This window comes from Amaranthus tricolor, chromosome 9 (genome assembly GCF_026212465.1).
Source record: "Amaranthus tricolor cultivar Red isolate AtriRed21 chromosome 9, ASM2621246v1, whole genome shotgun sequence".
Classification (NCBI taxonomy): domain Eukaryota; kingdom Viridiplantae; phylum Streptophyta; class Magnoliopsida; order Caryophyllales; family Amaranthaceae; genus Amaranthus; species Amaranthus tricolor.
Genome location: NC_080055.1, coordinates 26,404,333 through 26,417,563, shown reverse-complemented (window position 1 = coordinate 26,417,563; position 13,231 = coordinate 26,404,333). Strand labels below are relative to the sequence as shown.

Here is a 13,231-nt window from a genome sequence, read left to right as displayed (position 1 = left end):
TTTTTTATCCTTTATCTCCCATTTAAATTCACATTTACATTATTTAATTTGTATAATTTAATTTTTATTTTTCCCATAAATATTTAAATCCGATACAAATATGCCAAACCGCTACAAGATAATTAAGCAAAATAGCCTTTGTATGATTGAACTAATGCATTTTTCATCACAAATGAAGCATTGCTCTTATTTGTTTTTTCCTGCAAGCTCTCTGTCTCTTTTATTAACTATCTGGTTATGCTACTTTGACAGTCAAATTAATAACATGAAACTAAAAACTTATATAGCTGTTTTGTATGAAATTGTCACACTATGAAAAGAACCCATCTAATATAACTTATTTTTCTAAGTGATCACTTAAAGATTTTAATTGATCACTTTAAAGTAAAGTTATGAGTGATCACTTTAAAGACTATAAAAAATCATCATCATCATCATACCCAATATTCCGCCCGAAAACAGGATATGGATAAAGTAAGGTGACGGACAATCTATACCCGTACTCTCTTCACATGGAGAACTATAAAAATTGATCACTTAAAATTTTTTTTATTTGATCATTTTTTTTTTTGACAATATGTGATCAATTTTTTTTTACAATATTTGATCATTTTTACTTAATATACTCGAGATTTGTGGCATTAGAAACAAGAGCTTTCCAACAATACAAGATATGCCTAATTTCGATAACCAAGTAAGAAATAACGACCGTTTAAAGTTTACATAGGTTTTTCGTACACCCAGTCGCACAAAACAAACACTGAACTGCACATTTTTTGACAGGGATTGTACTATATACTCCCTCCGAACCAATTTAGTTGTCCCATTTCCTTATTTGGCAAAGTCTTTTTAGTTGTCCCATTTCTATTTTTATCAATCTTTTTTTACCAAAATATCCTTAATTCACACAAGTAATTACGAATATACCCGCATATACCTTACTTACCCAACTACCCTTCACTACTTACCTTTCACTACTTACCCTTTTTAATGGACCCTACGTCCTCCTTAATAATCGTGCCTAATCAAATGGGACATCTAAATTGATTCGAAGGGAATGTTATATATCCCTAGGTGAATACTCGTTTTCAGCCTAGTATGAACCTAAGTATACCAGGAATGTATCATGTATATTCATTCCTTCCCGTTCATGAGAAGGAGATAAATTCCTGCGACATTTTTTGACAGGGATTGTACCTTCTATGTTCTAAATTCGTGTATGTGCAGCTTCTATACTTGGTTTCATGTAGCTCCTCAACTGGTATTCCATTGTCTCCCTGAATTTCTAATAACTTACGATTTCAAAGTTAACACGTATAGACTCATAGGCTATTGTTTCAGAAGGTGACGAGGTTAGTCTTGAAGGAATACTCTTAACAGAAAATCCAATGGAACATTCAAACAGCACAAGCAATATTGCAGGTGATCAATACATTAACAATAATGTTTGCCTTAGACAGTTACACTCACTTCATCTATCCTACAATGCCGAATGTGCGAACAATGTGAGTTAAGCTCAAGCTTCTTATGAATGGATCATACATAACTCTTACGATAAACAATGTGTCCAGAGATTTGAATATATGAACGGTGTACAACTAAAAAAGTCGGATGTTCAAACCATTGCGATACCAACTACTAATCGATTTCTCGATGTCATTTGTGGACTCCAACTTAGACGGGGTTACAAAGGTTCGAATGTATATTGTTCTAAATTGATCAAACATCATCATGTGCAACTTCAGATTAACAAGTTTGCAGAAGTAAGCACTACATTCATAAACTTTCAAAGCTGTCATCTTTCGATGATTAACACTGAACTTTTGTATTCACAAAGTGATGATCTAAACCACCGCACTTTGATTGCACTCATCAGGTTTCTTCAGAAAAATTAAAATCCAGTAAAATCTCAAATGATTAATGTGATCCCATAAAATAGGTGACATATGAACATTGTTGCAGGGATGCTTATAATAATATAGTGAGCATGATGCATGAAATTAACAAATAATGACACTACAATGACCAATTACCCACTAAGCCAATCATCAACTCAAGAACAACGGCAAATTCAAGATACTAGCAATGGACATGCGTTAGATTAACTTAGCTGCCATCATTTTGTGTTATAAGAAACACAATTTGATGTTTTTAGGGTTTTAACCTGGTTCAAAATTCCTCTCTGTTCAAGGTCAATAAAATTATGCACATTCTGAATTCATCAATCTTAAATTCTAACAATTTAAAACGAGAACAATTACGGATAATTGATTTATCTAGCCGCAAAATCTATTTTGTAAACAAATCAAATGCAATCAATAAAGAAAAAATGGTTAAAACAATGACACTTATACAACGCAATGAAAGAAGCTATATCTAACAATAATGAGAAGCATTCAAAATTGTAGATCCAAATATCCAAAACGAAAACAGAGTATTGTCATCTCTCAAACAAACATAACCAAGCAATTAAACTACAATAGATAGATCAAATCTTTTTTTTTTCTTAATTCATAAAAACATCTAAAATACTCCGAGAGACAAACAACAATCCCTCAATCGCCGCCAGCCTTCTGGTAAACATAAGTAAGACCACACTTACCACAATAATGACGATCAAAATGATTCGCCATAAAAGTTCCAGCACCACACTCGGCATTAGGACACTCTTTCCTCAACCTCTGAACCTTACCAGAATCATCAACCTTATAAAACTGAAGAACAGCAAGCTTTACCTTCCTATGCTTGTGCTTAATCTTTTTTGGCTTAGTGTATGTCTTCTTCTTCCTCTTCTTCGCACCACCCCTCAATCGAAGCACCAAATGAAGAGTCGATTCCTTCTGGATGTTGTAGTCGGCAAGAGTACGGCCATCTTCGAGCTGCTTTCCGGCAAAAATCAGACGTTGTTGGTCTGGAGGGATTCCTTCCTTGTCTTGAATCTTGGTTTTGACATTGTCGATGGTATCAGAAGATTCAACCTCTAGGGTTATGGTTTTCCCTGTTAGGGTTTTCACGAAGATCTGCATTTTGGGGTCTCTCAGAGAAGAGCCGCTTTCTCTCTCTAAACTGGGGGTTCTGTGGATGAAGTTTTTAGGGTTTGGGAAATGATGTGTATTTATATGATGTGCATGTGAGGAACGCTAGGGCTTGCCCGGCCCACCAATTGGTTATCAATTTGTTAAGAACGTGAATTTCACAAATTCATAAATAAAACGATATTTACTAGGTCAATAATTCCTAATTAATGATCGTAATTTGTAAATTATCACTAAAAGACAATAACAATAAAAATAAAATAAATAATATCGAAAAAATAAATTAAAATCACAAAACACCCACCCTATCAAATCCTATCACATAAGGGTGATTTGTTAACTTTACAAATCATCGTTATTTACTAAGACTTCCTCCTACTAGATTAGTCTATATATATTTAATACGTTAAAATGATCACTTATAAATTTAAAGTGATTAGTTAGAGTAATAAACTATTTATATAGGTTCGTCTTATGGTGAGAAGAATAGTTAAAAATATAATTTGTCATTATTACTGTGATTAACATAATATTTATTCATTTTTTTAGCTATCTGTCTTTAAAAAATTAGAATTTTAAAATATTATTAGAAGGTTTCATGCATGAGAACCATAAAATGTTAGAAACAACACTGATGATACTCCTTCCAAAGAAATAGGAGATGATGAAAATTGTGTGGAGATGAATGGTGATGATAAATGATGATTGAGTTATCATGTGGAAATATAATCACGAATCAAACAACAAAAATTTAAAGAGATTTGCTCTTAGTTACTAACAACGAGTAAATCCTTTTAATCTAATTTTTTCCTTTTTTCCCATTTTTAAAATTTGCTCTTTGTTATTAACATCCAGTAAATTCGTACTACAATATCGATTAAAGAAAGATAGTGTTTGTCAAACGACTAATAATTGGAAGTTGATTTAAGTCATAAAGTGGTTGATTCGGCCAATCTATTATATCAAATGGTTTAATCAAGTGATTTTGAAGTCATTGATATAAGTAGTTTGTTTTAAAACATTTTAATCGTAACAATAGACTAAAATTATCCAATAAACAATTTTGCCAAATGTCATAATAAGCTTATTTTGGGAGTTAGTTTAAAAACAAACTTTTTCAAAATTTTCTTGTGAGACCGCCTGTTCGAGAGACCGATTTTAGGAGACCCAACCCATAAAAATTGATTCATTGAAAAAATGCTAATTAATTATCATTTAAACATCATAGTGGTGGTGGTGGGGATTTAAGGTATACCTAGTAGAAATTTGATGCATATTAAGTAGTTTTTTAGGGTATATAAGGTAGGAATTTGAGGTTTACCGATAGGTATTTGAAGTTGTTAATTAAGGGTTAGAGGTATATCAAATAGGGGTTTGAGATATACCAAACAGGTGTTTGGGGTATACCAAGGTATTTAGGTTTATCAAATAAGTGTTTCATGTATACTAAGTAGGTATTTGGGATATACTAATTAGATATTTGGAGTATACTCAGTAGGTGTTTGAGGCATCTCAGACAAAAAATTTGATTTACACCAAGTAGGTATCTTAGATATACCAAACAAGTATTTTGAGGTTATAAAATAGGTGTTTGGGGTATATTAGGATGAGTTTGGGTATGTAAAGTAGGAATTTTAAGTATTTCAAGTAATTATTTGAGGTATGTCAAATAAGTATTTTGAGGTATAGTGTTTGAGGTTTACAAGAATCTAGTAATTAAAAACACCTAGGTGACGTACCATGAACCCCTACTTGACGCATCCTAGATGCCTATAAAAACTGTAGCCTTAAAGTGATCCCTTTAAAACTGTGAGTAATCACTTTAAGGGTATAACTATAAGTGATAAATTTAAGACGATGAGCGTACAGTAAGCCAATTCATTAGAAATGGTCACAAGCTAAGACCATCTCTATTGAGAATCATTTGAGAATTTTTGTCAAAAAAAAAAAAGGTGATAAGACAATATAAACTGTGAGATACTTAATAATTAGGGGTATGCACGGGGTACAAACTTGAATGGAAACTTAATGGAACAAAAAACCAAATTTTAAAATATGCTAAGATCAGAGGTCGGACCGATTCTATACGGTCTGATCCAGGTATAACCCTATTTCCTACTAGTTCGATTTGGATTTAGACTAGAGATAATTTTTATACCAAAAATAAATAAAAAGATGCATGATTCTGTAATATTTTAGCAAACTAATAATTATAAAATGAAAATATTTGAGTTAATTTTTTTTTTGTGTATTAGAAAAAAGAAATACAAAGCCCTTTAGATAAGCAAGCATGTAAAAGTACATAAAAATTGCAAATATTATTCCTCTTGAAAATTATATATATATATATATATATATATATATATATATATATATATATATATATATATATATATATATATATATATATATATATATATATATATATATATATATATATATATATATATATATATATATATATATATATATATATATATATATATCCGGTCTAATCCGATATAACTCGAATTTTCTCGCGCTTAGGTCGGATCGGACCGAAAATCCAAAATGAAGAATTAGTAAGTCCCGGAGCCCAAGTCGGATGCAATCAGTTCGATTTAGGTTCGTTCTTCACCGGTTTTAGTTCGGACCTCCGATCTTGTCTAACTTTGCACATCCCTATTAATAATGCCCTTTAAAATAAATTTATTACAAGGTAAGTTGAGAAAACTACTATACTCCCTATGTCCCTCACAAATTATTCTTACTTATTAATTTTAGTTTGTCCTAATGATTTTGTTCTATTTTTTTTTTGGCTATGATCCCACCCTTCTTCTTTTAACTCACAATTCATATCCATAAACTTATTCTCTCTTCATTTTAACCACTTATTTTTATCATTTATATACCTTTTTAAACTTTTTTTCGATATAATTTTGCATTTCGCTAAATTTCACCTATTTTACAATCCATCCAAAACAAAAAGTTCGATATAGGTGGTGTATTGGAGGTGGAGTTAATTTGGAAATTGGAATTGTGGAAGTAAAAATTGGTTTACAATGTCAAACCAAACTCAACAAACACAGCTCAACTGCAAGTGACAAAACATACACACGCATTCATTCACTCACCCTCTTCTCATTTTAGCTTCCTTCCTCGACCACATCGTCATCCATTTTCCTCCATTGTAGCTCTTCTTCTCCCCACAATTCTGCTTCTCAATCTCTCCTCTCTCCCTCCTCCTCCTTCTTCTTCTCTCTGCAACACCATCATCCAACAATGCAAGCTCTTATCTCCCCAAATCTCCGACCTTCTCCCCTCGACCCATTCCACAAAAAGGCCCAATTCCCAAAATGCAAAACCTCAAACAGAGTCTCCTTCTTCACTCCTCGAGCTTCTGTTTCTTCCTCTCAAGTAGCACCCAAAAGAGAAACTGACCCCAAAAAGAGGGTTGTAATTACAGGGATGGGTCTTGTTTCTGTGTTTGGGAATGACCCAGATGTTTTTTATGAAAAGCTTCTTGATGGGGTTAGTGGGATTGCCCCCATTGATCGTTTTGATGCTTCTAAGTTCCCTACTCGATTTGCTGGACAGATCCGTAATTTTTCTTCTGAAGGGTATATTGATGGAAAGAATGATCGCCGTCTTGATGATTGTCTTCGTTATTGCATTGTTGCTGGAAAGAAAGCTCTTCAATCTGCTGATCTTGGTGCCGATAATCTCTCTAAGGTTTATATTTTTCCCTTTTTTTGATGAAAATCTACCAAGTTCCATGAATTTTATTGGTGCGTATTATATGTTTTGTTTCTGATTAGTGGGTATCATTTCACTGTTTAATTGGCATAATTTTGGATGTGTTAAAAGATTTTCTTGTGATAATTTTGGTTAAAATTTTCAGTTATTAAGTCCCTTTCAGCCTAATTTTTATGCATACTTAGTGTTTGATGAAATGATTGAGTGAAGTTTATTTTGGTTTCTGTTAATTAAAATTGATTTGGTTGGCATTTTTTGTTACTTGATAGTTGGTAGTTATTTATTGAGTCTCTTTCAACATGAAATGTTAGACAAATGATATTATGAATCAGTTGGGCAAACAAGTATTGTATACTTATATGTTTTATTAAAAAATTAATAATATGGGCACTTTTGCTTGATTGTAAAATCAATTGTTTTCCCTGCTTCAAACGAGCTCTGAACCAAACAAAAATCTTACTCATGATTTGGGTTACATTTGGACTTTTAGTAGAGACATTAAACTCTGTTTATACCTTTTGTGCAAATGTGTCCCATAGAAAGTTTAGTTACCTCTGTTTTGTTGAGTTTTTTGTATGTGATTGGGTGAACTTTGTGATTTCTAATGATGTAATTAGACTTCATCCATAATTTTCCATAATGTAAAATTATTATAAAAACTCGTGCAATGCACAAAATTGTTAAAACAAATTTTAAATAAATTTGCAATTACATGTTTATCAGTATTAAATTGTAATGCTTTCTATAAAAGAACATTTCTTGTTGTGATATACTATTCATATATTAAGGAATAGGTTGAAATTAGCTTTGGTGCGAAATATTAAGAATTTGATATATTTCTTGTGATATACATGCCATGTAATTTTGATTAAACCAATAGTAGCGTTCCGTGTGACAAACCTCTGTGAGAACACCATTTGGAATCTTCCAGTCTTGTTGCATCACTACACTGCTACTGCATTGTAAAAGTTTTCGAGTTTACCACGGCTGCCATGACCCTTGACAATAGTGAAATCATTTGTATACTACTACCGTGACTGCATTTGAAAATTTGCATTATGGTTTTTTAGCTACATTGATCTTTGATCTTATTTGGATGTGTGATCTAATATATGTTTACATGTATGTTATCTTCAATTGTCTTTACATGCTTAAGCTAGTTTGATTCTTCATATCTGATGTATTGATTTTTGTTTGTAGATTGACAAAGTGCGAGCAGGTGTGCTTGTGGGAACTGGTATGGGTGGGCTAACAGTTTTTTCCGATGGTGTTCAAGCATTGATTGAGAAAGGTCACAGGAAAATAACTCCATTTTTTATTCCTTATGCCATAACTAATATGGCTTCCGCATTGCTTGCCATTGATCTTGGTTTAATGGGACCTAATTATTCGATATCAACTGCCTGTGCTACTTCAAACTATTGTTTTTACGCTGCTGCCAACCATATCCGCCGTGGAGAAGCTGATGTGATGGTTGCCGGTGGAACTGAAGCTGCAATTCTTCCGATTGGTCTGGGAGGTTTTGTTGCTTGTAGAGCTTTGTCGCAGAGGAATGATGATCCTCAGACAGCTTCAAGACCATGGGACAAAGAAAGGGATGGCTTTGTGATGGGTGAAGGAGCTGGCGTTCTGGTAAGAATAGGTCCTCTCTTAAATCGGGTGAAATAGTTATTGTTTACTTTTCACTATTTTATGCATTGCTTGTGATTTTATTGTTGATCTTTCCATGCTTTTGCTAATAAGTTTATGTTTCCATGTCAGAATGGCTAAATTTGGGCCAGTGTTTCATGCTAGACATATATGTATTTAGCTTTTTCCACTTATGTGCAAAATCTGATTTTAGGCCTTGTTCTATATGGATAATCTGAATCTGTTGGCCCTTTTTTTAACTCATATTTACTTGTTTGAACGCTTCAGCCTAAACGTAGTGATATACATGAAAAATTCCCCTTATGTGAACTTATCTCAATCTGTTGCCAAAAATAAGTAATACTCCTATATAGCACATGCTTCAACCGTTCAACTCTTGGTTTCATATACTAAACCCGAGAACCTTATTTGGGCATGAACACTCCACAGCTCAATTTTAGCCAAAAACTTCGGAAATATGAAATAAGGGAGTCTTAGAAAGTACTCGAATCCTAGCAACACGGAAAAACATATTTCCTCTTTGATCCTTGAGAACAAATGGAGAAACTCAAAAAAGAAAAATGGGTATTTACTTAGTTGTCTAGGTTTTGTTTGACAAATTCCATGTCTATTCAAGAACTTTGGTCTAAATGTTCATTGACTGACAAAGATGTAATACTTTTAGAGTTCCTTGTTAAGTAGTTCTCTGTGGAACAAAAATGTTAAATTTTAGAGGGTTTTACCCGTAACTCTGGGATTTACATGTGTTGTTTTAGTTTACTAGGTCATGGGTATTAAAAAGGTAGTTGAAACAAAGCTCTTAAAGTAGGCTTGAGTTATTTTTAAAATGGGAGCCTTGAGATATAATAGACAAGTTTATCCTAAGTTCACACTGTGCCTACCCACAAGGGGGTCATTCACCCTCTTTTAATTACATGGCCATTTTGCTACTCTTACACTCTTTCTCATTGTCGCATCATTAACAAATTTGCTTTCCCACCCATATGGTGCGCTATATCTTTAGGTGCCATACTACGTGTAATGCTATTAATTGAATGCTAAGCTAATTCGTATCAATAATAGTAATCTTTTTATTAGTTCACTCTAGTAGCTCTAGTAAACTATTTATTTTTGTAAACTTTAGATTGCAATCTTTTGACTGATCTGACTGTAATCAGCTCTATCTTTTCTCACCGGTGTTTGTCCAAGGATATATTTTTTCAACTAATGCTAATACTTGTTGAGCAAATCTTCAAACATGAAGGTAATGGAGAGTTTGGAGCACGCAATGAAAAGAGAAGCCCCAATCATAGCTGAGTACTTGGGAGGTGCAGTAAATTGTGATGCTTATCACATGACTGATCCACGATCTGATGGACTTGGCGTTTCGTCTTGCATTGAAAGAAGCCTTGAAGATGCGGGTGTGTCACCTGAAGAGGTATGCGTTCTTATTTTGGGTCATATTGGTTACAATATCGGATGGTGTTTGAATTTTCTTGTTCAATAAGCTATCAAAATTATATACTTGTTTTCTGGTTGATCCCTTTTCAGGTCAATTACATAAATGCTCACGCCACCTCCACAATTGTTGGAGACTTGGCTGAGGTGAATGCCGTAAAGAAAGTCTTTAAGAGTACATCTGAGATTAAAATGAATGCGACTAAGGTAAAGTTGTTATCTCTTTCTATTGATTTTTTTGCCATTCCCCAAAGCCGAAACATGATTTTCTCATGCTTCTTTATTAACGTATTGAGATTTCTGTTTATCTTCTCGGTTGGCAGTCTATGATAGGACATTGTCTTGGTGCGGCTGGTGGTCTGGAAGCTATTGCCACAGTTAAAGCTTGTACAACTGGGTGGTTGCATCCTACCATAAATCAGTTTGTAAGTTCTGCTCTGACCTTCACTCGGTCATTTTCGTTTCCATGCTCAACCTCGGTCCATCTTCTATGATAGGACATTTCACAATTTAACGGCCAATTTAACATTTTTAGCCCATTAATGTTACTGTGTTACCGTAGCTTGACAACATTGGAGTGCTATTGTGTGGAATTTTTTTAAGATTTGCTACTACACTGGCGTTTCATAAAAGTATGTTGCTACCATATAGAATATCCCTAAAAAGATACCCCTTTCAAATTGAGTGTCACAATAGTAGGAAGATTCCAGGATTACATTTGAAACATCAGAAAGGGAATCCGATTTGTTAGACCAAAGAAAATTTCTCGGTGGAGCATTGTATCATTTTTGGTTTCATCCACAGAAACAGAAGAGAGAACATGGATTGATTATTTAGTTTTCCTTCTAACGCCCGTGTTTATAACATACGTAGCTTGAGTATAAGTATAACTAATTTGTATACATTATTGCAGAATCCAGAGCCATCGGTTGAGTTCGATACAGTTCCAAATAAAAAGCAACAGCACGAAGTGAATGTTGGTAAGATTTTCCGACTTAGGTTTATATTCCTTCCGCCGTTATTTGTAGAAATCATACATGTTGATGTTTGATAAAATTCGGCAAATTTTCGAAACTATTGGAAAAACAGGCATACTCCTACGCTATACCTTTTTCTAAAGCAAATTGTTAATATGACTAATGTTTTCGAACATAGATCGTTTTGCTCGTTGTTTAGTGATATGATACTCCGTATTTAGCTCTCACTTCTTGGTCTTGCAGCTATTTCAAATTCTTTTGGATTTGGTGGTCACAATTCGGTTGTAGTCTTCTCGGCCTTCAAGCCTTGATCACTTGCTTGGTGATTTTATGGTCGTCAAGTTAGCTTCTTCGAATTTATATACTTTGTAAGTTTTGGACAAATTGTATTCTTCCGATTCTTATTAATCCGTCATGCGTTGTAGTAGGAAGCTGGGGATTGCAGCGATCCCAAGTTTCCGGAACAAATGATAGTGAGTTCAAGTTGTAGCGAAGAGAAGTAGACGGACATAATTTTCCCTCTATATGATTACTTGCTTTAATAGTCCATTCGTTACAAAAATGATGGTTGTGGTTTGCCGAATACTTTGATCTTTCCGGTGTTTAGCAAAATAGTGTGTTGGACTATCATAGTTTATTTAGGTACAAATAGATGAGTAATAAAATCATCTAATGCTAGTGTTTGGTAAATTAATTCGTTAAAATAACTCGTTAGGAATCAATGATTTTACAAGTTGTTCCCATCAAGGTGTTGGTCAATTTAGTTAGCAAATTTCAATTAACTATCAATTGTTTGTTAAACACAAAAGTATTAGGTCCCATCTTTCATGCAATAGATGAACACTTAATTTTGATTAAGGGAATTGGAATGAAAAGAAAGGAGCGTAAATTAGTATTGGAAATTGACGTTTATACGACTATCTTGCATCCGCCCAAAAAAATAAAAGTGAAAATGCAAATCAAACAATTGTTCATTATTCAACGTTTGGATATAGTTAATTAGATTTAACATCTAAAAAACTCATTTCCAATTTGCGTTAAAAATTTGAAATGTATAAGACAATTTCAAAAAATGAAAAAAAAATAGTATAAGTTTTAATTTTATTCCAAAAGTAAGCGTGAAATTTCTAAATCTGAAGTTTGGGACTGTTTGCAGTTAGTAACTGCGAACAGGTCAAAAAAGACAAAATAGTTGTTCGCAGTTAGTAACTGCGAATAATTTTTTTTTTTACTAACTGCGAACAGCTTGAAATCTCAGGTTTGAGAATTTCACGCTTACTTTTGGAATAAAATTGAAACTAATACTATTTTGTTTATTTTTTTGATAAATTGTCTTATACATTTCAAATTTTCAGTTAAGTATACATGAGTCCTAACATTAAATCTTGCCCAACTCAATTCACAATGAAGCCAAATTCAAATCTTAACCAATTGTGTTAACCAATCATGGCCTGCAATATTTTTAAAATTCGTTTGGTTAATGATTTTAATTGGTGATAATGAAAATGATTGTTGTGTAGATTTTTATTAAATGTATCATGTATTATCATGGTAATGAAAGTTTGATCATAAATATTTTTTTTATTCACAATATTTCATTACCACATAATACCACATGTTCAAGGGGTGATGCATATATGGACATTTAATTTATCAAAATTCAAAAGATATCGTTACCAAAACTATATTAACATTCCATTATCATTTTCACTATTTACTATCGCTATATCGATTACTAAACAGATCGTAACCCAAAAGCTCTTGGTACATGATGATTGAGTTGTGGGATGTAACCAGTTTTCTCCATCAAATACGAGACTTGGTAAAGATTGATTCCAGTGATGATTAAGGGTGTATACTATTAGTGTTTGTACACCATGTAATGATTCACAAACTATTTGAGATTGAATTGGTCAAAAGTTAACTTATAATTAGGGTTATCTCACAAAATGATAATTTGAGTGCATCAATTAACTATAAAAATACTATTTAAAATTATAAATTATATTTTCTGCAATTCAGAGTTAATGTCTCATTTGCTTTTCAATACTATTTACATTTCACTATTAATTTGTATTCTTAATTTATAAGTTTATATATAGTTAAGAACTCAAGTCAGATTTTATTTTATTCATCTTAATGTAAATGTTATTAATATCAATTTTTTATAAATTTTTAATTTATATTATGAATTGAATTATCGTATTGACAAACATGTAAAAAAGAAATGAGAAATTTACTTGGACCGGAGGGAGCATAGAAGTATATATGTTTTCATCAATCTTTTTTATGAAAATAAAAATTAATCTATAGATAAATGAGTCAAACCATATTTTTTTTTATTAAAATAGAAAAGGGTAAATCTGTAACTGTCCCTATAAGATAATAGTATTCCCG

General features: G+C 32.6%; 2 protein-coding genes across 2 annotated transcripts; one reads left to right on the top strand and one right to left on the bottom strand.

Annotated features, from left to right (window-relative positions):
* Positions 1-2,348: 2,348 nt before the first annotated feature.
* LOC130823869 (ubiquitin-40S ribosomal protein S27a) lies at positions 2,349-3,117 on the bottom strand. The gene has a single exon (XM_057688683.1). The coding sequence runs from the start codon at positions 3,024-3,026 to the stop codon at positions 2,556-2,558; it is 471 nt and encodes a 156-aa protein (XP_057544666.1). The 5' UTR covers positions 3,027-3,117; the 3' UTR covers positions 2,349-2,555.
* A 2,915-nt stretch (positions 3,118-6,032) lies between these two features.
* Positions 6,033-11,396, top strand: LOC130824132 (3-oxoacyl-[acyl-carrier-protein] synthase I, chloroplastic-like). Its single transcript, XM_057689020.1, has 7 exons — positions 6,033-6,746; positions 7,971-8,402; positions 9,664-9,837; positions 9,951-10,064; positions 10,181-10,282; positions 10,771-10,837; positions 11,078-11,396. Exons 1-7 carry the CDS (start codon positions 6,297-6,299, stop codon positions 11,143-11,145), a joined length of 1,407 nt encoding a protein of 468 aa, XP_057545003.1. The 5' UTR covers positions 6,033-6,296; the 3' UTR covers positions 11,146-11,396.
* Positions 11,397-13,231: the final 1,835 nt, after the last annotated feature.